Source organism: Neodothiora populina, assembly GCF_041146345.1.
Source record: "Neodothiora populina strain CPC 39397 chromosome Unknown canker_contig_8, whole genome shotgun sequence".
Lineage (NCBI taxonomy): Eukaryota > Fungi > Ascomycota > Dothideomycetes > Dothideales > Dothioraceae > Neodothiora > Neodothiora populina.
Window position 1 is genome coordinate 656,116 of NW_027191411.1, and position 21,706 is coordinate 677,821.

General features: G+C 51.5%; 7 protein-coding genes across 7 annotated transcripts; 4 read left to right on the plus strand and 3 right to left on the minus strand.

The window, feature by feature from the left end:
* Nucleotides 1-63: 63 nt before the first annotated feature.
* Nucleotides 64-4,071, plus strand: AAFC00_006697 (uncharacterized protein; the record flags this gene model as incomplete). Its single annotated transcript, XM_069346688.1, has 3 exons — nt 64-87; nt 156-3,816; nt 3,914-4,071. 3 exons carry the CDS (start codon nt 64-66, stop codon nt 4,069-4,071), a joined length of 3,843 nt encoding a protein of 1,280 aa, XP_069199566.1.
* Nucleotides 4,072-4,499: 428 nt separating this feature from the next.
* Nucleotides 4,500-5,476, minus strand: AAFC00_006698 (uncharacterized protein; the record flags this gene model as incomplete). The annotated part of the gene is made up of 4 exons (XM_069346689.1): nt 4,500-4,648; nt 4,725-4,890; nt 4,955-5,268; nt 5,416-5,476. 4 exons carry the CDS (start codon nt 5,474-5,476, stop codon nt 4,500-4,502), a joined length of 690 nt encoding a protein of 229 aa, XP_069199567.1.
* Nucleotides 5,477-6,413: 937 nt separating this feature from the next.
* On the plus strand, nt 6,414-9,746 carry AAFC00_006699 (uncharacterized protein; the record flags this gene model as incomplete). Its single annotated transcript, XM_069346690.1, has 3 exons — nt 6,414-7,367; nt 7,423-8,890; nt 8,947-9,746. The coding sequence occupies 3 exons, from the start codon at nt 6,414-6,416 to the stop codon at nt 9,744-9,746; spliced, it is 3,222 nt and encodes a 1,073-aa protein (XP_069199568.1).
* Nucleotides 9,747-12,361: 2,615 nt separating this feature from the next.
* AAFC00_006700 (uncharacterized protein) lies at nt 12,362-15,298 on the plus strand (the record flags this gene model as incomplete). Its single annotated transcript, XM_069346692.1, has 1 exon — nt 12,362-15,298. One exon carries the CDS (start codon nt 12,362-12,364, stop codon nt 15,296-15,298), a length of 2,937 nt encoding a protein of 978 aa, XP_069199569.1.
* Nucleotides 15,299-16,895: 1,597 nt separating this feature from the next.
* AAFC00_006701 (uncharacterized protein) lies at nt 16,896-17,563 on the minus strand (the record flags this gene model as incomplete). The annotated part of the gene is made up of 3 exons (XM_069346693.1): nt 16,896-16,961; nt 17,102-17,207; nt 17,406-17,563. 3 exons carry the CDS (start codon nt 17,561-17,563, stop codon nt 16,896-16,898), a joined length of 330 nt encoding a protein of 109 aa, XP_069199570.1.
* Nucleotides 17,564-19,079: 1,516 nt separating this feature from the next.
* AAFC00_006702 (uncharacterized protein) lies at nt 19,080-20,249 on the plus strand (the record flags this gene model as incomplete). Its single annotated transcript, XM_069346694.1, has 1 exon — nt 19,080-20,249. One exon carries the CDS (start codon nt 19,080-19,082, stop codon nt 20,247-20,249), a length of 1,170 nt encoding a protein of 389 aa, XP_069199571.1.
* A 303-nt stretch (nt 20,250-20,552) lies between these two features.
* Nucleotides 20,553-21,608, minus strand: AAFC00_006703 (uncharacterized protein; the record flags this gene model as incomplete). The annotated part of the gene is made up of 1 exon (XM_069346695.1): nt 20,553-21,608. The coding sequence occupies one exon, from the start codon at nt 21,606-21,608 to the stop codon at nt 20,553-20,555; it is 1,056 nt and encodes a 351-aa protein (XP_069199572.1).
* Nucleotides 21,609-21,706: the final 98 nt, after the last annotated feature.

Below are 21,706 nucleotides of genomic sequence, written 5' to 3' on the forward strand. Positions count from 1 at the left end.
TGACTGTCGAAAGGGACTATTGACAGTAGTGGTGTTTTATAGGAGACACAGTACGACTGGACTATGCGCAACGTAAAGTTGCCAAGGGTTAGTGACACATGCATTTTGCCTCCGCTATCCTCCGTCTCGACTTTCTACTGACATTCACTTCCCAGCAAACGTCCTCAAGCCAAAGCGTGTGTGTATTCTGTGCATGTCATCTTAGTGGCGATGTGGTAGCAACGCGCTCGGCTGGATCAATCTCATATGCGCAGAGGAGAAGTCTTTCGGCAACGACGACTGCAGATCCACAGACCAGACCTCAGACCTCGGTATCACAGCATGGCTCGAACAACAGAAACTCACCTCTGACCGGCCAGACCCCTCGGAGATCTATCGCTTCTCAGTCCTTTGCTTTTCCAGATGCAGGCAAGGCAGCGCGTGAGGCATTAGAGGCTCAGCAGCGGACGGAGCAGGCCCAGCGAGACGCTTTGAGAAGAGCTGAGGAAAGAGCAGCCAATCGTCCGGACATTACGAGGTCATCTGGCAATTCACGGACAAATGCTGGCCCAAGGATCAGTCGAGTCAATGTCAATCAGAGCGGTAGAGCTGCGCCTTCGAATCATGCAGGGCAAAACAGACACAATGAAGGTTCGGGACAACGCATCCCAGCATCCAGGAATTCAAACAGGAGAGGCTATGATCCTACACAACGCGTCGACGTGACACAACAGGCAGCGCCTGTGTCGACGCCTCCAGTACAAGCCCCGGCCTGGATGCGCGCACCTGCTCAGCCCGCTGTATCGTCTCTGACTCCGAGCGGGCCATCATGGGGAGCTGCTCTACCACCTCGTTCTACCGAAGCGAAAGATAATCAGAGCTCGTTTCCGTCAGCCCCTTCAGGTCCTGATGCCACCGAGAGCAGCGTCTCGGCATCTTTGTTTGGTCAGCTGGATGCGAGCCGACAAGCATTAGCCAAGACTCAGCCCAAACCTCAGGCTACGACCCCATCCGCTCCTCCGCCACAATCTAACCAAACTGTGGCATACAACCCGTTCGGAAGCATTGATCGAAGACAAAACGCAAACAATGGAGCAACGGAGCCCTCTACGCAGCGTCCTAGGGAATCCGACAGACGTGATCGCGGTGGGCAACGAAGGAGCGAGTATAGAATCATAATGTCAGACAACCACTCGACACGCGAAAGCAACGCAGAGCCTTTTGATCCCGAGGTCTCATCTAATTGGAGCATACTGCGCCGGAACAATAATGCGCAAGTGCAGCCCCAGGAGGACAATGGCCCTTCATCTATTCGAACACCGCAGGACATCGATGCCAAATTCGAAGAGTATCGGCGCCGTCGATCCTCTAGCAATCTCGACCTCAACAATGTTGCCTTTGAGCCCGCCAAGCCCCTCGTTCGCCGCGAAAGAGCAGAGTCTAGGACTTGTGCTTCTTGTGGCAAGCCAGGTCACATTGCAAGAAACTGTCCTGATATCCCATCCAGGAATCAGACGAGTAATCGTAACTCTACCTCATTTGATCGAGGCGCGGATTCTGGCACTGCTGAGCAGAGCTCTCGACAAAATCTGCGCCAAAGACAGAATGGTGGCTCTCTGATCCGCAGAGTTGATACAGAGGGCAATATGTGGACCAAAGGCGAACAGCAAGACAAGGACGATGTCGACGACGATGACGAAGATGTGTCTTCCTCTCGAAGACGTGTCAACAAGCCAGCCAAGAAATTCTCCAGTCAGCCTGCACCCGAGGAGGAACCAGCGCGCGCTCCTCGTCGCAGCGGACGATATGGTGGTGAAGACGAGATGGAACCTGAGAAGCCTTCCAAAGCTCGTCGCAGCCGCTTCGTAGAAGAAGAGGATGATGATGACGACCGACCAAGGAAGGGCCGCCGTGGCCGTGCTTCATTCGAAGACGACGACCCTGAACTCAGCTTCGGAGACATGGAAGACGCGCGTGCCCGTCGCATGGAACGCAAGAAGGCTCGCCAGGCTAAGAAGGACAAGGCCGCGAAAGAAGCTGCCAGATTAGCCGCCAGACAGGCGAGAAAGGCGGAAGAGCTGACACCAATCCACCTGCCTGAGTTCATCAGTGTATCTAATCTTGCCCAGACTTTGGGCATTAGGTACGAAGACTTCATCACCAAGGTGGAAGAGCTTGGCTTCACCACCTACACTCACGATCACATCATGACTGCAGAAAATGCGAGTCTTATAGCCATGGAGTACAACTTCGATCCCACCTTTGGTGATGCTGAAGGGGAAGAAGCAGGGGAACGTGATCTTAAAGCGCGGCCAGACGTGGAGGACGTCGAATTTCTGCCCACTCGACCACCAGTCGTCGCCATCATGGGTCACGTCGATCACGGCAAGACTACTATCCTCGATTTCCTCCGCAAATCTTCTGTGGCCGCAACGGAGCATGGTGGAATCACACAACACATCGGCGCTTTCAGTGTCGCCTTGTCAAGCGGCAAGACCATCACATTCCTCGATACTCCAGGGCACGCGGCATTCCTCGAGATGCGCAAGCGCGGTGCTAACGTGACAGACATCATCATTTTGGTGGTCGCTGCCGACGACTCGGTCAAGCCTCAGACCATCGAAGCCATCAAGCATGCCAAAGCAGCCAACGTCCCGATCATTGTCGCCATCAACAAGATCGACAAGGAAGAGGCCAACATCGAGCGTGTCAAGCAAGATCTGGCACGTCATGGTGTCGAGATTGAAGACTTTGGTGGCGACACTCAAGTCGTGCCCGTTAGTGGTAAGACAGGAGAAGGCATCGCGGATCTCGAGGACAACATTTCCACCCTGTCTGAGATCTTGGACCATCGCGCCGACACCACTGGACCCGTCGAGGGATGGGTCATTGAAGCCACCACCCGCAAAGCCGGTCGCGTAGCTACGATGCTCGTACGCCGCGGTACGCTTTCTCCAGGAAACATCATCGTGGCAGGCAAGACCTGGACCCGAGTCCGCACTCTGCGCAACGAAGCTGGCAAGGCCGTCGCCTCAGCCGGCCCCGGCACACCCGTCGAAGTCGATGGATGGAAAGGCCAGCCCGCTGCAGGAGACGAGGCGCTACAAGCACCCAACGAGCAGAAAGCGACAGACGTCGTAGCCTACCGCGAAGAAATCGAAGAGCGTACGAAGATGGCCGAGGACATGGAAGCGATCAACGAAGTCCGACGTCTCGAGGCCGACAAACGTGAGCGCGAGCGACTCGCAGCCGAAGCGGCCAAAGCAGCCGCTAATGATCAGGATGGCCAAGCGTCGACCACAACTGGCCAAGATGCAGGAAGCAGCGCAAACGCAGACGACTCGACGACATCAGCACCAGGCCACCAAACCGTGCCTTTCATCGTCAAAGCCGACGTCTCGGGATCCGTCGAAGCAGTCACAGCCTACCTCCTCCAGATGAGCAACCCATTATGCTCACCGACGCTCCTCCGCAGCGGCGTCGGCCCCATCTCCGAATTCGACATCGAACACGCCGCCGCAGCCTCCGGCCACATCATCTCCTTCAACCTGCCTGCAAACCCGGAGATGAGCGGCAAAGCGGAGAAACGCGGCGTCAGAATTGTCGAGGAGAACGTCATCTACCGCATCGTAGGCGACGTCAAGAGCGTGCTCGAGGACAAACTGCCGCCGGTCAAGAGCCAACGCGTGGCGGGCGAAGCAGAGGTGTCCATGGCGTTCGAGATTGGCGTCGGGGGCAGGAAGAAGATGCGCATCGCGGGCTGCAAGGTCCGAAACGGAACCGTCGGCAGGGGTTCGCGCGTCAGAGTGTTGAGAGGGGAGAAGAAGATTTACGATGGTGAGTTTTTTTCTTTCTTTTCTTTTTCCCATCTACACTCACTTTTCACCTTTCTGTTCCAAAAAAAAACCCCCGATATACTGACTGCAAGAAACAGGCATCCTCTCATCCCTGAAAAACGTCAAAAAGGACGTGACGGAGATGCGCAAGGGCACCGAGTGCGGTATGGGCTTCGACGGCTGGGAGGATTTCCAGGTCGGCGACCAGGTCCAGACGTACGAGGAGAAGGTCGAGAAGCGGACTTTGCAGATCTAGTGGGTTTTGCTGTGGATGTTGGTAGGGGCAAGGATAAGTGTAAGAAGAGGATCAGATGTACGAACATATATTCCACGCTAGCGCATGGATTGTAGTTATAGCTGTATATAGGACGGGAGGACAGCCAGGACAGGAGATTGCTTCTGAAAGGAGAGGCAATACAAAAACCAATCACCTTTTCCACTCCTACGCATTCTCCGGCGAGTCCCTGTAATTGTTTCATCAATGACTTGCAACCACGGTGAGACAAGCTATAGTGAGATGTACACTTCAAATGCAAAGCCTACCTAGTCCATGCTGAGAACGAAGTTGCGAATCGAATAATCGAGACTTCTCTGTTCAGTGACCCGCTGTATATATGTATAAATGCAAGATCACCCCTGGAACCAATAATGCTATATTCCTACACGCCATGCCAACCGTTCTCCTCAAACAGCTTTCCTTAGATCTGCGCCTGCCCACAACACAGGCGCGAAATGCTTGGGCAGATTCAGACCGAACAGGCTCACGAACCAGAGGACCGTCATGATGGCGACTGGAGACAGGAGAAGCTGGGTATGGTGCAGGAAAGGGAGGGCTTTCGTATACGTTAGTCTTGTCTTGTAAATCAAGAACGGCGAGATAGGGGCCTGCGCCAAAATGATGAAACTCACCGTTGTAGCCCAGGAAGGTGATGACAAAGTAGTATACAAATGCGAGTAGGTAAAGTGAGTTTCCGACGAATAGCGAGAGCCAGTAATCCCGCGCGATGAGCGGCATCAGGATGAATTGTACGACGTAGAGAAAGAACCATACGGGTAGGAAAGCTCGAATAGCCACCTGTAGGACCAGAAATATGTCAGTATAGATGAAGATGTCGAAGAGACAGATGCCATGCACGCACGTCGAAACAATAGCCGAATTCCAGTGCCTCGGCTGCCTCGTTTCCAGGAGGACCAAATAGACCTTGTCTCCTGCTTCGCCCCGGCAGGCCAGCAACGCCGGGACCCAGTAGTTTTCCGACGAAGAAGTACGCTGCGGTGGCGACGATGAGAGAGGTGGCGAGGAAGTGGATGAAGACAAAGACAAAAGTAATGCGCAAGGTCTTGCCAACCCCGTCGGCGTACGCTAGACCCCAGGACAGTGCGGTCAAGAGGAGGAAGAATGAGAGAAGGTAAGTAAAAGACGGATCGGGTCTATGCCATGTATTTCGCGTTTCTGTAATATAGAAGAACTCTTAGTATATTGCCCAAAGCGATGGTCCCAGTGGTCAGCGATGCAATGCCTACGTTTCTAAGAATACCATTAGTGATGCGATCCTAAGTTTGTGATACATGTTCTATTGGCAAGACAAGAATGACGCACTTGATAGTATATTGATCTGAAGACCTTTTTGGGCGCTATTATCAAGCTGGTCATTTCCCATATCGCCATCTCGAAGTCCATCTGTGGGAACTTGAATAGTCTCTTGAAGAATCGTGGCATCCGTCGTCGATCTCGCCGTGATGGAGGGACAGGACCGAATGAGGCATTGGAGTGTTGTCGCGGCAGCGATATCGTTGGATTCATTTCGGCGACTATTCTGCGTGACGGACAGGCTCCAGAGATTCCGGTATGTTCAGTATCTTATGGATAAAGTAGGTGGGTAGGTAGCTCGTATGCGGCAGTAATCGCAACCCAATAGAGAAGGAGCGCGAAGTATAAGATGCGGCTATTGCAATGGATGTGTACAGAGTGTGACGGTCCTGGGAAAAAACCCTCTGCGGCTTTTCAGTGTCACTCGAACTGACACAACCGAGAAAATGGCTCTATACAGAATAAAAGCAGTTGTGCTCTTCACATGTCTCGAGTGATCCCGTACCGTACCTTATGTTTATTGCTTCCTCACTGACAACGAACACAAAGGGTACAAGCTCAAGGACAGGGCATATAATCGACGTCATTGGTCACTGGTCAGGTCGGTGTTTCGGGAGTGTCCGAAACCGATGCTGTGCAGCTCCGGCAGTAAGGTTAAGGTACAGCCAGCACTGCAGAAAGTAGGCTTGGCGTGCATCTGGCCATTCATCGCGCTTCGTTCGTTCATCGTTCATTTGTTAATGTCAAGCTTCATCCGATCTTCCTCTGACTTTCACTCTGTTTCCTGTCCAGATCTCTTACCTCCATACAACGCGAGCCTTGATCTTTAAGAGCTTGCGCTTATCCATCTCGAATTAGTTGGCGGATCTCTGCTGTCTCTTTGCTTCGACGCAAACACAGGTAGGATAAGTGAGGACCGTCGACCTGCAGCATTCTGCGACGGCGCGACTGCCGCCTTTGCGCATTCTGGTCCTGGACACGACAACGGTCCCACATCCTAGGCAGCCATGGAAGGTGAAGCCGCATTCCTGGCCTCGCTAGGTGGCGACGAGTACGATCCTGCGCATCAAGCTCAACCGCTGCAAGAACAAGAGGAGGAACAGCAGGAGCAACAAGATGAATCACTAGCAGCAGGACAAGATGAGCAAGAGGAAGAGGAAGAAGAAGAAGAAGAAGAAGAAGACGACGACGACGACTATGATCCATCTAGTTTCATGCCTGACGCTCCCGAAGAAGCTGTCCCCTCGGCCACTCCTCAACCTGCTGTTGCGCCCCAAGCTGCAGCCTCGCAGCAGCCAGAACAACAGCCGCCGTCAGACCTTCCCTCCCAGCCTCCGTCGCAAGCGCCCTCTCGCACCGCATCCGCCCAGCCCAACTCTGCCACGCAGGCTGCACAGAAGCCGAAGGCTATTGGTGGCTTCATCGAGGAAGATGATGATGACGACGACGATGAGGAGGATTCTCAGAATGCCATTGCGCATCATGGTACAAATGGAAATGGAGATTTAGCCGTAGCAAGCCAAAGCACTCCTCTCCGATCTCCCCAAGCCTCTGAAGCCCCTGCTCCATCTCAGCTTAATACTCAAGTACATAATGCTCCAAAAGATTTGGATCCCCCAGACGTGGTTCCAAATGGCACTGCTTCCGCTGATTCTGTCTCTACCCCCATTCCCTCTGCTGTTCAGTCCCAGTCTATTCCTGCTGCTGCTTCTGCTGCTGCTGATGTCAAGGCTGCCACTCCTGTACCTCAGTCCAGCTTTTCTTCTGTTCCAGCCCCATCTTCTCATCTGAAACCTCGCCTTCCCCAAGACCAGATTGGCAAGTTGGAAGATCGGATCGCTGAAGATCCCAAGGGTGACATTAACGCATGGCTCGAGCTCATCGCTCTGTACAGGCAAAAGAACAAGCTTGAAGACGCTCGTCAGGTTTATGAACGCTTCTTCGAAGTCTTTCCTACCGCTGTCAGTTTTCCTACATCCTCTCCGCCCCGCAACGCTTGTGCTGACTTTGTTACAGGGCGAGCAATGGGTTGCTTTTGCCAACATGGAGCTTGAGATTGATGACTTTTTCCACCTCGAGCAGATCTTTAGCAAGGCACTGCTCAAGAATCACAATGTTCAGCTCTGGTGTATCTACCTTGACTACATCCGGCGTCGCAACAACGTAATGACTGACACCACCGGCACCGCTCGCAATATCATTAATTCCGGCTATGAATTCGTGTTGAACGTCGTCGGTATCGACAAGGACTCGGCCCCGATCTGGCGCGACTACATCAACTTCATCAAGGATGGCCCGGGTAATGTTGGAGGAACTGGCTGGCAGGATGCTCAAAAGATGGACACCGTCCGAAAGGCTTACCAGCGTGCCGTCACTGTTCCCCACGCCCTGGTCCAAACCTTATGGAAGGAATATGATCTGTTCGAGACTGGCCTGAACAAGGCCACTGGAAGGAAGACATTGCAGGAGAAGTCGCCTGCCTACATGACCGCTCGCGGCGCCTACACTCAGCTCCAGAACATCACCAAGGACCTTAAGCGTACAACTTTACCCCCTCTCCCTCCTGCTCCTGGATTCGCTGGAGATGAGGAGTTCCACCAGCAAGTCGAAATTTGGCAAAAGTGGATTCAATGGGAGAAAGAAGAGGACCCAGTCGCCCTCAAGGATGAAGATATCAAGGCCTATCGTGATCGTGTCATCTACGCTTACAGACAAGCTGTCATGGCTCTTCGTTTCTGGCCTCAAATTTGGTGCGACGCAGCCGAATGGTGTTACTCTGAGGGCATGGATGCCGAAGGCGACGATTTCCTGGCTCAGGGCATTGCTGCCAACCCGGAGAGCTGTCTGTTATGCTTTAAGAGGGCGGATCGCATCGAACAAAATCTGCCCAACGAGGAGGGCGAAGAAGGACTCAAGAAGAAGGGTGATGCTCTCCGAGAGCCTTACGACACTTGCCTCTCAGCCATCTACGCCATGGTCAACAAGACAAAGGAGCGCGAGCCGAAAAATATTGCAGCCGTAGAGGAGTACTACGCTTCACTACCACCACTGTCGCGCGAGCCTACGCCCGAGTTGAAGGACGAAGACGATGAAGATGCTGGAGCGAAGCCCCAGATCCTCACAAGAGAGGCCGAGAAGAAAAAGCAAATCGAGGCTGTGAAGGAGGGAACGAAAGCACAGATCAAAGATCTGTCCAAATTGCTCTCAAATGTATGGGTTGCGTTGATGCGCGCCTTCCGTCGCATACAAGGCAAGGGCAAGCCTGATGGCCTTGTCCTCGGTCTCCGTGGCATATTCGCCGAAGCTCGCAAGAGAGGCAGACTTTCAAGCGATGTATATGTTGCAGCCGCTTTACTTGAGCATCACTGCTACAAGGACATATCTGCTACCAAGATCTTCGAGCGTGGCATCAAGCTCTTCCCGGATGATGAAGAGTTTGCCCTCGAGTACTTGAAGCACTTGATAGCCATCAACGATATCACAAGTAAGTCTGAGAGATGTTGTTCTTGATGCGTCGATTACTGATTACTAATGTACTAGATGCTCGTGCTGTGTTCGAAACCACCGTCAGCAAACTGGCTTCCAAGCCAGAGGGTATCCTCAAGACGAGACCGCTTTACCTTTTCATGCACGATCATGAATCCCAATATGGTGATCTGTCTCAAATTACTAAACTCGAGAAGCGCATGAGGGACCTCTTCCCGTCGGACCCATCGCTTGCCCTTTTCTCTCGCCGCTTCCACAATGGCACCGGTGAACAGACTTTCAATCCCTGCACTTTCCGATCGATCATCTCACCCGCCACCCAGCTAAGGCCCAAGTCCGCCTATTCAAATGTGCCTGTGGCTAGCATTGAAGTTCCCATACCGCAGCCCGCGGCTCCTCCAACTGTCGCAGCTACGGCCACACAGTCTTCTTACCTACAGTCCCCTAAACGGCCGTTCGACGCTGGCGCGGACAGTGACGTGGAACAGCCTGCTCGAAAACTCGCCAGGGGAGAGTCCCCACTCAAGGGTGCCGCAGGACGCAGACAGCAGCAGAGACAGAGAGCCGAGGTCTATGGAGGTCAGTCGGTACAGCAAGCGAAGCCTCTGCCTAGGGAGGTTAATGTTCTCCTGGGAATCATCCCCAATGCGAGCACATGGAACGCCATGCTACCAAAACTGGATCCAGCACGTATGGTCGACATCATGAGGAACATTGATCTTAGCAGAGCTAATGTCGGCGGTGGGGCCCAGGCTCCTGCTCCGTCAGCTTATGGTGGTTACTCAGGCGGGGCTCCTTCAGCGTATGGAGGCCAACAGGCGGGCGCGTACGCTGGATACGGCTACGGAAGGTAGGTACTTCCGTTACCTGACCAGTGATGCTGAAACATTCGAGTACAGTAGTTGGGCAGCAGCAGCTCCCCACTGATTTACTTTTTTTCTTTGTACTATTCACGCACTGGAAAGCGGGATGGAATCGGCATTTGTGGATGCGGGTTGATAGCATGGCAAGGCGCAATCTCTCGGATCAGAAGACCACGGCTTTTCGATCTCTATACAAAATTCAAAACCACCACCCAACATAAAACGAAGAGCTTGGTGAGGCAGATGAGGCTCCCAATATTCTTAACAAAAAATGACCCTGCTTGTTGGGGACATTAGAAACTCAATAGTTGGTCCGTCTTCAAATCAGCCGCTTTGTCTCTGCCATATTTTCATCATACAATGTGAACCATGCTCTCGTGCTACACTAAAGTGGAAAGTATCTTGTGAACAATAATCCACACAATTTGGCCAATCTGGAGATCTGCTACTAGAACTTACTGGTCCGTGCCACAGCCATAACCTTGAATAATACTGAACCTCAATTTCACGCGAATGACCATACCTTACATTATCGCATAGATAGCTTCCTCAGAAGTCATCCGCCACTCTTCGTGATCCTGATAGTTGAAAGCTAGTCTCCAACAACAGGGATGGTGCTTGCTCTCGCGGGATCATGCTACCTCATTCGCAGCGCTAGACTTCTTGTGCCGGGCTCCTGTTGATCCTTGATGCTTACTGGAACATAGCGCTGCTACTGCTGCTGTGTCGACCTCTTCCTTCGATTTCATCATTCATGGTATTACTACCCCCTTTTCAGTTTTATCAGCTTTAGAAATTGTGCGCTTCCAGCTGTCGCACCCGGGACTACACGCCCATCGTCTCGTCATTTGTACATGAAGAAGGTGGAGACGATGTCAGGGGCGTCAGACGTCTCTTGTAGACTCTAATTCTTCATTTTTAGACTTTCCTCAAGTCTTACTCAGGGTTGCAGCTTTCGTCCAGGCCGGTCTCTCGTGTGGTTGCATAACCTCCGAAATGAGTACCATACCTCTTCAGAAAGATCAATCATGACCATGGAGGTCAGGTCCTCCTCGGACCAATCGTATCGCGCCAGCAGGACCGACACAGCTGCATGATGGACCACTGCATACCGGCTTACGTAGCTGTATATCGTTGGCTGTGTGTTTCATTTCCCAGCCGAGCTACCTATCATTGGAACTACAGCTAGTCGTAGGCTTGAGCATGTTTCGAAGCCTTGACTTTCAAACCTGTGTTTGCTGTACGTCCGTAAGTATTATTACCTGCACACGAGGTGTGTTTGGCAGGTATTTGACTTTAACTACCTTATTCTTCTAGAATGATTCGGTTGATAAGCATATTGGCTAGAATTGATGCTATCCAATGTCAGATAAGAAATGCCGTTCGACGAATTGCATTCTGTCCTACATGTATCTCTTGATACGTAGATCAGCATACTAAGGGACTCTATCGAATCATCCATGTTGAAAGCATTCGGGCACTTGTATTTGATACCATATCACATGGTACAAGTCGAAGACTGCACGAATGAAAGACTGCACGAATGAAAGCTGCTATGCAGGGTTGCAGGTTGACAACACGATGTGCTTTTTCCGAGCACCCTATTCTACAAAAGACAAGATACCTGAGGTGAGGTAAACAGTATATATGCTCGTCTCGGCACTACCTACTCAAGCAATCGAGTTCATAAGTCACTATTGCTCTGCAAGGTGAGTTAGGTGTCTAAGCTTTCAGTAGTGATAGCTCCTTCCTGGTTCAGAAGTCCATTCCTCTTTCCTTCTTCTTCTTCTTCTTCTTCTTGTTTGTTTGACACTAAACCTTGCAACACTTTGTGCTCCTTCGCAGGACAGACTGGAACTTCATCTGTTTATCACATCTCTTTTTCTTCTCTTTTCCCATCGACCGGTGCAAGTATTTCAACAAGACTTCCTGCGGCTGAAGCTACATTTTGTTGCTGAGATTGATTAAGTGCCATTGGCAGTTGCGCTTGCTGAACGTCTCACCTACGACGGTGTGTTTGTCTCTCCCTTGCTTTGAGTGGGCATTGACCTCACGGAACAACACTGTCATTGCCCCTGGCCCCGTCATCTTCAGACTGTGGTACAGGTGAAATGATTGTCTTCTTTCATTCAGCTGTTTCTACGAGTCACAACAACGAAGGTTGAGACTGGCGGAGCTTCACTCCACCTCAGTCAGCAACTTGATCATTTCTCGATTGCTGTTGCTTCCGCAGCCTTATTCCCCAGTCCCTTTACTAAGATCCCTTTCCTTGCGTACATCACAATTCAAACATTGACACCTTGTCATTACGGAGTCAGCGGTACTCTAGTATTAACTTCGATTGCGGTCAACAGATAACTACCTCACTACAGTCAAGCAGTTCCTCAGTACTTCAGTACTTCAGTAAGTCATCATCACATCTTCCAAAGCGTTTGCTTCTTGCCTCAGAGTCACTACTTGAACAAACTAAACTAAACTAAACTCTTCCTGTTCTCCTTCCATCTTCTTGCACTCTACACCACCAAGCTTGAATACCTTTAAGACGATTGCAACTACATCTTGTTGCTTTACAACCCTGACACCTGCTCAGCTCGCCACCCTAAGAAATGGCTGGTGCACAATCCCGTCGTGCTAAGGCCGAGCGCCATGTAGCATCGTCTTCGAGTACTACAAAGTCCTCACACTCAGTTCTACCTTCCGATTCGCCAAGCCATAGCGGAAAGTCTGACAGCCCCCCCGTTGGTGGTCACTACGATGGAAATGCGGACCCTGCCCCTTCATCGACTCAATTCACCCGAAACCCTCTGAATCCGGAGGCTGAGATTACATCGGCCATGAGGAACATGGATCTCGGCGCGGCTGCCTTCAACATGGTACGAGGTCAGACGTCCGCGCTTTCAAAACGCCCAGATAAGCCCTCCACCCTCGGCCGCGAAGTTCTAGTTGGCTTGAACACTTTCCCAGTCGCTCTCAAGCCTGGTATGAAAATCACACAGTACCAAGTCCTCGTTGGTACAGGTGCCGAAAAGCGTGGCCTCATCAAGAAAGCCTGGGCATCCAATGCCGTCCAGAGCGAGCTTCCTGTTCAAAAATCATGGATTTTCGATGGCAACAGTTTAGCGTGGTCCCTGCAAGAGTTAAGGGAGATCCGCGTACAAGTTGACTTAGATGCGGAACAGGGCAAACCTCCTCGCAGGGATGGTAAGCTGAACACACATCGAGTTGTTATTAAGAAGACCGGACAGATCGACTTTGCATCGTTAACAGCCTATCTCGCTCGTGGAGCAGATTTCTCCAACAAGTGCCTCGAGGCCGTCACTTTCCTAGACCATTTGATGCGTGAAGGTCCATCCCAGAGATTTACACAAATCAAACGCTCTTTCTTTGCTAAAGGGCAGAAGCGCTTTGAGCTTGGCGGAGGCATCGAAGCATTCAAGGGCGTGTACCAGTCCCTTCGCATTGCTCATAGCTCTGCAGGCGCTCAGCTGACGGTCAACGTCGATGTCGCAAACGGAACTTTCTTTACAGGTGGCGAAATGTGGACCGTTCTCGTCCGCATGCTCAACCTTCGCGGTCCTGCTGAAATTGGCCTGCTCCTCAAGGATGACAATATGCAGAAGCGCAAGTTTAATGAAACGAGACGCCTCCGCAAATTGCATGTTCACAGCGTTCATCGTGGCAAAGGAACCCGCGACGACTATGTTATCGATCGCTTCCTTAATCAGTCGTCGTCTCAGTACAAAATCGATCTCAAAGAGGATGGCGTTGTCAAGTCCCGTGTCTCTATTGAACAGTACATGAGAGACAAGTACAAGCTACGCCTGGCCCACCCTGACTGGCCTGTTGTCATGATGACCAGAAAGGCTGTTTTGCCTTTGGAGCTACTCTGGCTTGAAGAAAACCAACGCTATCCCTTCAAGCTTGACGATCGCCAGACTGCATCCATGATCAAGGTCGCGGTCACACCTCCAAAGGATCGCTGGGCCGATATCGAGCATGGCCTTGGTATGGTCGGCTGGGCTGAAGATCCATATCTCAAGGAATATGGCATGAAGATCAGCCCACAACAGACCATCGTCAAGGGTCGCCTGCTCGACAATCCGAGTGTACAATTCGACAAATCAGCTACTGATCCAAGAACCAGTGGCCGTTGGGACCTCAAAGGCAAGAAGTTCCTCGAGCCGAACCCAGCACCCCTCCGTTCCTGGGGATTCTGCATGGTGGCCAGCCGTTTCCCACCAAAGAAAGAGGATGTCGAGAGATTCATCAACTCCTTTATTGCAGCTTACAAAGCGCACGGTGGTAGGGTGGAGAAATCTCCCTGTTTGATTACATCCTCTGGCCTGGATCCTGGAAAATGTGTCGAGGAGCTCTGGAACACCACTGGCAACACATTTCAAGCACGCCCACAGATTTTGTGCTTCATCCTCCCAGACAAAGACTCTATGGTATATGGTCGTATCAAGCGCTCATGCGAATGTCGCTATGGAGTCGTTTCTCAGTGCATGCAGATGGCGCACGTTCAGAAGTGCCAGCCACAATACATGTCCAATGTCTTGATGAAGCTGAATGCAAAGCTTGGTGGTGTCACTTCTCGAGCTGTGGGTAAGACATCAAAGGGTCCCAAAGGTCTGTTCGCGAAGCACACCACTTGCATCATTGGAGTGGATGTATCTCACGCGGCACCTGGATCTCAAGTTGCATCTATGGCAGCGGTGACATGCTCCACCAACAAGCTTGCTACTCGCTATGCAGCTAATTGTGAGGTCAACGGATATCGCAAGGAGATGATAGAGCCTGACAACATTTCCAAACTCATCATGCCACTGATCAAGGAGTGGGTTCAGACCGTCAACGAAGGAAGATTCCCTGACACTATCATCTACTTCCGCGATGGTGTTTCCGAAGGTCAATTCACTCAAGTCATGGAGCAGGAGGTCCAGGTCATACAGCAGAGACTCCGTGCTGTCAAGCCTGACCACCCTACCAAGTTTGTGGTCATCGTAGCATCGAAGCGTCATCATGTGCGTTTCTTCCCCAAGCCTGGCACTGGCGACAGGAACGGCAACCCTCTTCCTGGAACGCTCGTCGAGACTGGAGTCACCCATCCACGTGAGAATGACTTTTACCTGTGCTCCCACGCTGCCATCAAGGGTACAGCGCGCCCCGTTCATTACCATATCTTGCTCAACGAGCGTGATACAGAGAATGAGCGCGATCCTGCTAAGCGCGTAAGCAACGAAGAATTTCAGACTCTGATCTACGAACATTGCTACCAGTACATTCGTGCCACTACCCCAGTGTCGCTATTCCCAGCAGTATACTATGCTCATTTGGCCTCGAACCGTGCTCTCCACCACGACAAGAATTTCGGTGGCGCCAACTCGCACGAAAAGGCCTTGGCTGCGAAACAGAAGCAGCAGCAGCAGGAGCGGCAGTCGGGAGGTGACACTATTGCGACTTCCGACATGGAGCCTTTGTATGAGCTCCTGATGCCCATGCCAAACACAGCTCAGATCGCAAAGGGCATGTGGTACATTTGATTTTTGGTTCCTTTCCACTATGAAGAAGGCACATTCGTTTTGACCTGAAGCTACAATCTTCCCTGCTTCCAAGTCCTAAACAGACAGAGCGAACAGCACAGCGAGTATGGAGCGATGGGGTGAAGGGTTTTTCTCTGATGCTTTTTACTTTTACTCTTTTCCTTTTCTATATGGATTTTCGGCGGCCATCACCACAATTATCATGGAGATGGACAAGCTCGGAATCCAAGGGGGAACTATGGCAGCGGAGGTTTTGTTGTAATTTTAGCTTAAGTAACAAGAAAAAAAGGAGTTTACAGGCTTGTCGGTCTCCAAGATATAGTTCTTCGTTGAATGACAAGTGAAGAGCAAGCATAACTATGCCATGCTTGTTTCTCTGGTGATATTGATGAGGTGGTGATGTTGTTGATCTAGTTCATATTCGATATATACTTTTAATTCGACCACCGGCAGGTAAAAAAGGTGAGACGGTTCCAGACACAGTACAGAAAAGACGCAAGAGCAAAAGAAAATCGATCTTTCGTGTGTCAGTCTATCTAGTCTAGGCAGTGGAGGAACAAGGGAAACTCTGTCCTCCCCATCGAACCCGAAGACGATCATGAAGAGGACGATGAACAAGCAAACAGGAAGAGATCCAAACAACCCTCTGGGAAATCACTGGAAGGGACCGTCTCCAAGATACACTGATAGAAATCTGAAGATTCAAAACGACAATGAGACATGGACAGACCCTCGATTGCAGCCGGATTCGAAACGTAAGGTACAGTACCCATACAGACTTGAGTCAGTTCGGTCGTTGGGTTTCCTCGGATTTGGGAGAGTACATTTAGCTTTCCTTACTGCGGATTTTTATGGTCATGAGGGGAATATGATCTGGCAACTTATCGCTTGAGTCTAAGATGGAATGATCGTGTCAGAAGTCAGGGGAGAAGAAGGGGGAGCGAGAGTAGACGAGGATTGGAAGAAATAGGAAAACAAATGGAAACAGGGCGTTTGAGTTTCGAGGTATCGTACACTTTGCTAAGTGAGCAGGAAAAACAAGGCGACAAAGCAGGCTGATGGGTTATCCCCCTTTTTTTCATTTTCCCCAGGTCCCTCCCTTGCATACATGTTCCCGCACAGCGACATAGGATTTTTCCTCTCGCCAAATCTTTCACAGTCCTTGATGCGCCTGCCAGCCCGGTACTCCGACGCCCCTGCTTCCCCACGGTAATGATTCTTTGAGACTTGAACCGGGTATCCTCGGCGATTGTTCACTGCATGTCAAGTTGCATTGCCACTTTGCTGCTTTGCTCTTCCTGCAAAAGATGTGGATGGTATGAAGAGTGAGTAGAGAATGGGGATAATATGCTCCGCATAGCCGATGATCCTATCCTCTATGGGTGTATAGAGTCGTCTTGCAGGTTGAAAGCGAGGATGGATCAAAGAGAGTGTTCCTGCGCCTGAAGCGGACATACGGGGAGCGTGGCGGAGCCAGGTATTGGTCTGTCTCAGGACATAGAAGCGGACGGAGAGTAGTAGGAAAGGTTGTTGAAGTGGGTGATTGCGGACGGAAGGAAAGCGAAGGCGTGGTTCGAGCGGCTCACAAGCGTCTGGCCTACTTGACCTTCTCTTCTAGGGTGTGGACATAGCCTTCTATCCTGTGGACTGCGGATTGGAGCGCCTGTGTGGGATGCTGAGTCAGTGAAATGGTCTTGTGTCTCGCCCGGGTTCGGCTGAGATCGGATGGGTGCGGAAGGTGATGGGTTGAAGAAGATGGTAGACGGCGGCAACGTCATTGAATTGTTGTGGGGAATGACATACGTAGATGTCCTCGGTGAGAAGCTGGTTGGAGACTTTGTATTCGTCGATAACGTAGTAGTAGAGGACAGTGCCAGCCAGGGTGGAGCCGGTCAAGAAGCCGAGGAGACTGGGAAGGGAAAATCGATCAGTATGAGTGATTCATGGCAGAGAATCCGACGAAGACACAATCAATCGGCAACAGCCAATGCTCCCGTCGGTCTCTTGTTCGCACGCCTCCTCTTGTTTGGTCTCGCGTGTCCATGAGCAAGCAACTCTTGTCGCACAATAGCCGAGACTCGGGCAACAGGAAGGAAAGTGCACTCACCCTCCTCTGAAAGCGCCGACGGGCTTGCGTACGGGCAAAGCTGCAGTAGGCGTCTCTAGCAATCTACTCGTCGTCTGGAAGGAGCGTTGACTGATGGCATTACGGGCGATTGGGGTACAGGTACGAGGAGTGGTGCGGAGAAGGGTACGCGCAGCCATCGAGGATGACGCTTGGCACACTGCGGCGGCCATTTTGTTTCTGTGTGTGAGTGAGAAGAGAAGAAATGCGAGTGTGATGAGTCCAGATAATAGAGACGGAGGTTGATATCGGTCTTTGATGAAAAGTGTTGTGTTGTTGGTGCAGGGGAAAGTAGAAGGTAAAAGAGGTGTTGCGGAGGCAGGTGGAGGATTAAGGTAAGGGAAGGTACGCCATCAGTGGTAGAGCAAGCTTGACGTACGTGAGTCGGGCATACCGTATTTGGTGGAGTTGGGAACTGCTGACCACTTTAGTCCCTCTTTTGTGCCTGTTTTGTGCATCTGTTCACTTCTCCGCTCACATCACAGCCATCACAGCCTGGGGAAGCTCCCGAATCCCTCCACACCTTGCCGAGGGTCTTGAACAATCTCCGAGAGATCTACCATTTGCTGTTGTCTCCGTTTTCCTTCCGTCTTCCTCGGATCGAGCTCGGATCTGTATTTATTTTTGATCTTGCTCTTCAACTTCACAGTCGCACAGTCCTTGACCCCTTTGCTGACCTGCGATTGCCGGCAGATCGATCGGTGCATCTTTCTGTCACGGATTTCCGCGCTTCACCACACTCTGTTCCCCATGTAGCAGGCCTGGAGTAAAAGTTGCATGTTGACAGATCATTTGGGGGAACCCTGTCCAGTATCATCGATACCGAAGATGCACCCGCAATACGATGTTTCCTTTCCACCATCAGAGTGACAATTTATTACCTTGGTATTGAATGTGGTTTGTTTACTTTTTATCAATCTCCTACATCTTTCAGAATTGCAGTGATAATGCTGGCCATGTTCTCACCCGATGAGCTTGTGCTACCCCAACGCCTTGCACACGCCTCCTCCGGGACCGAGGTAGAAGCTCTGTCATCTGAATCACACACAGACCGACAGACATGTACAAGTACAGCATTTGCTTCGACTTTGGACAAGGCCACACGCTATTCAATCATCTCCTTCAGTGGTCAACGACAAGTATCCATAGTCACCTTCAGCACTCAAACCATGCTTTACCATAGTACAAACTTACAGAAATCAGCACACTAAAGTACAGCCGTTGCGTCATGAGTCCTCGCCTCGTCTAGACTTTACCGTGTCGCAATTGGGATTGCTCCGATCGGAGATCTGCGAAACATCAAACACAAAATCACATCAACGCCGGCTAAAGGTACATCTATCTCGCTCCGGCTTGCCCTGCGGCGCTCGTGTCTCGCTTTGACATCCTTGCTCCAATATAAATCTCGCCTCAACCTTCTAACCGAGACCCTTCGAGGTTGTGTATTGTGGGACTAGAAGCAGGCCGTTGTCATAACTCGCTAAGACATGGCCTCCGTTCGATCAGAACAGGGCAATTCACATACAAGTATAGCCCCTCGAGCGCCCTCTTCCAAAATGAGGCTGTCTGTTGCAGAGTTCCTGTCTGGAATTGACAGTCCTTGCCCACGAGCACTCCTTTGATGGACGTCGGCGACCACGAGCGTCTCTAGAGAACATGCCCTTCACAGTCAAGCATCTTAATGCCGACTCTACCTTCCTTGTGTCCTTCACGCCTTCATTCACGCCATCCGATGCAGATGCAGACTTTCCCGGCTCCTTTACCATATTGATCGATCCCTGGCTGTCTGGTCACTCTTCTGTGTGGAAACCTTCGTTTCAGATATCCCATCACACCTCGGCTCCTTGCGTGCAATCCTTGACAGATATCAGACTACCTGATCTGATCATCATATCTCAAGACAAGCCCGATCACTGTCACAGAGAAACACTATGTACATTACCACATGACACGCGCATCAGAATCCTGGCCACGCCAGCAGCGGCCAAGAAAATCAAGTCATGGAAGCATTTCACAAATGCGACAATAGAGTTCCTAGTTCCATACAGCCCAGAGAAAAGCGACAGCCTTGTCCGGATCCTTCTACAAAACTATAATTCCAGAAGTGAGCCGGGGGAGATGACCATTTCGTATCTGCCTCAGAAGATGGATCTCACAGCGCTCCACAACGCAATCGGTATCACGTATCGTTCGCCCGGCACGACGACCATCACGAATTCTGGAACCATTGTAGATCTCCCTGTGTCGCCTCCCGTGTCTCCCGCTTCATCGCGTACTCAGACACCCCATGCACAGCGCAGTGTGGAATCCGTCAATGCTAATCACTCGTACATGACGCCCCCAGCCTCACCCACTGACGAACAACATCCTGGCTCTGCATTACCTGGGCCTTCACAGAGGACGCTAAGCGTGCTCTACAGTCCCCACGGCGTCTCCTACTCAGCAATAGCGCCTTACGCAGCATCCCATCTGAAGAAAGAGTCAGCCCTGCCCCTGACCGCGCTATTCCACTCAATCAACACGGAAGAAAACCCCTGGTTCATGGGCGGCGTCGTCGCAGCAGGCTATCCCGGCGGCGAGAAGATCGTCCGAGAGCTCGGCGCCGAGTACTGGATCAGCGCGCACGACGAGGTCAAGGATAATCAGGGCTGGTCCGTCACGTGGATCAAGAGCACGGCGTATACCGTCGAGGCGGCACAGAGGAAGTTGGACCAAGTGCTGGGACAGACTTTTTCCTCTTCGTCGGCTTCGAAGAAGGCGGATGATGAGACTACCCGGACGAAGATTGCTAGTATGGAGTCTGGAGAGTCGTTGTTTATCACATGATTGTAGTGCGACTCGATCCAGCTATGTGAAAATAGGGACACGGCAAGGAGCCATGGGTGTGAGGGGATGCTTGGATTGCTGATAACGAATCATGACGAATTACTACGATATAATGAAAACAGAAATGAAACAAGAGGAGAGAGAGAGTGTGTGTGTGTGTGACGGCAAAAGTAGTGAGCAAAGCATCGGGATGTAATGTAATGTCAAGAGATCAGAGAATATATTTCACCTCCTTTTTCCACTACATTAATTACATAATACATATACCACTGTACACATGAGCCCCGTATAAGGTCAGCAATGTCAGCTCCCATTCTGACACATCATCTCTTCGTCCCCGTCCCCGTCACCACCGCCACGGATGGCAGACACTGATACCGGTCCAGGAACAGGAGCATCAGAAGCAAGACCGACCAGCTGCGCGATCCTTTGAACATCGTTCTCGGACAAACAGACCGCTAGATCTAACAGGCGATACGAGACCCCTCCGGCGGACTCCATGTCGTCTTCTTCCCAGTCATCCTGTGCTGTTCCCAGCAGACTGATTTCTCGCCCCGCCGATGACTGTTCCGTATTTGCTGCGCCGCCTAACAGCATAAGTCTATCCCAGCCGCCTCGGACTTTGTTCGTCAGAAACACATGTCCAGACTTCGTATCTCTCAAGCCCTTGAGACAGGCCGGCAGCGTCGCAGTCGAAGGTCCAGCTTCATAGACAGGATCCAGCAGCGACGACATCAAAGGCAGCGAGATACCGTTGCACGGCGCTTTGGGCAGGTGCAGGACGTCTCGCAGGATGATCTGGCTGTTGTTGTTTCCGTGGTGCGAGCCGGTATTGGGGAGTTGTTGCAGAAGAGGAGACAGCGTCACGGTGCCGATGCCTTGACACCATAGCCCTGACGACAGAGAGATGTTGAGAGGCGTGTAGGTCGTAAACCAGGTCGCGTTGCGCGTGTAGTGGATTCCTTTTTGCTGCAGGAGCCAGTCGTAGCATTTGGATGTGTCTTGCTGGGGTTGAGAAGAGGGTTCTGGTTTGGGGATAGAGAGCAGAGGGATGAAGGTGTTGCCGTTATCGTCTTCAGTAGCTGTGATTGTAGTTGGGACTTGCGCAGGGCTGGAGAGAGACATGGTAGGTCCATCGTCGCCGGCAACAGCAGCAGCAGCAGCAGCAGATGGAGGAAAGGCAAAGTCGAGCCTTCGGCGCGTGTTTATGCTGAATGTGCGGTCGTTGAGAGAAGTCTTGCGCTGATGTTGTCGAGTAGGTTGAGGCAAGTGTTGGTCCGAGATGCGCTTGCGCTTCTTGATCGTGTCGCGCGGAGTGTGGTGGGGGCTGTGGTCGTGCATGTGGACGTCGGAGACCATTATGATCTCTCTCTTCTTCCTTCTTTTCTAGTCTACGCTGTTATTGGGTTCGCGGATACGTGTGGGGCGGACAAAAAAGGAGAGCAATAAGAAACAGG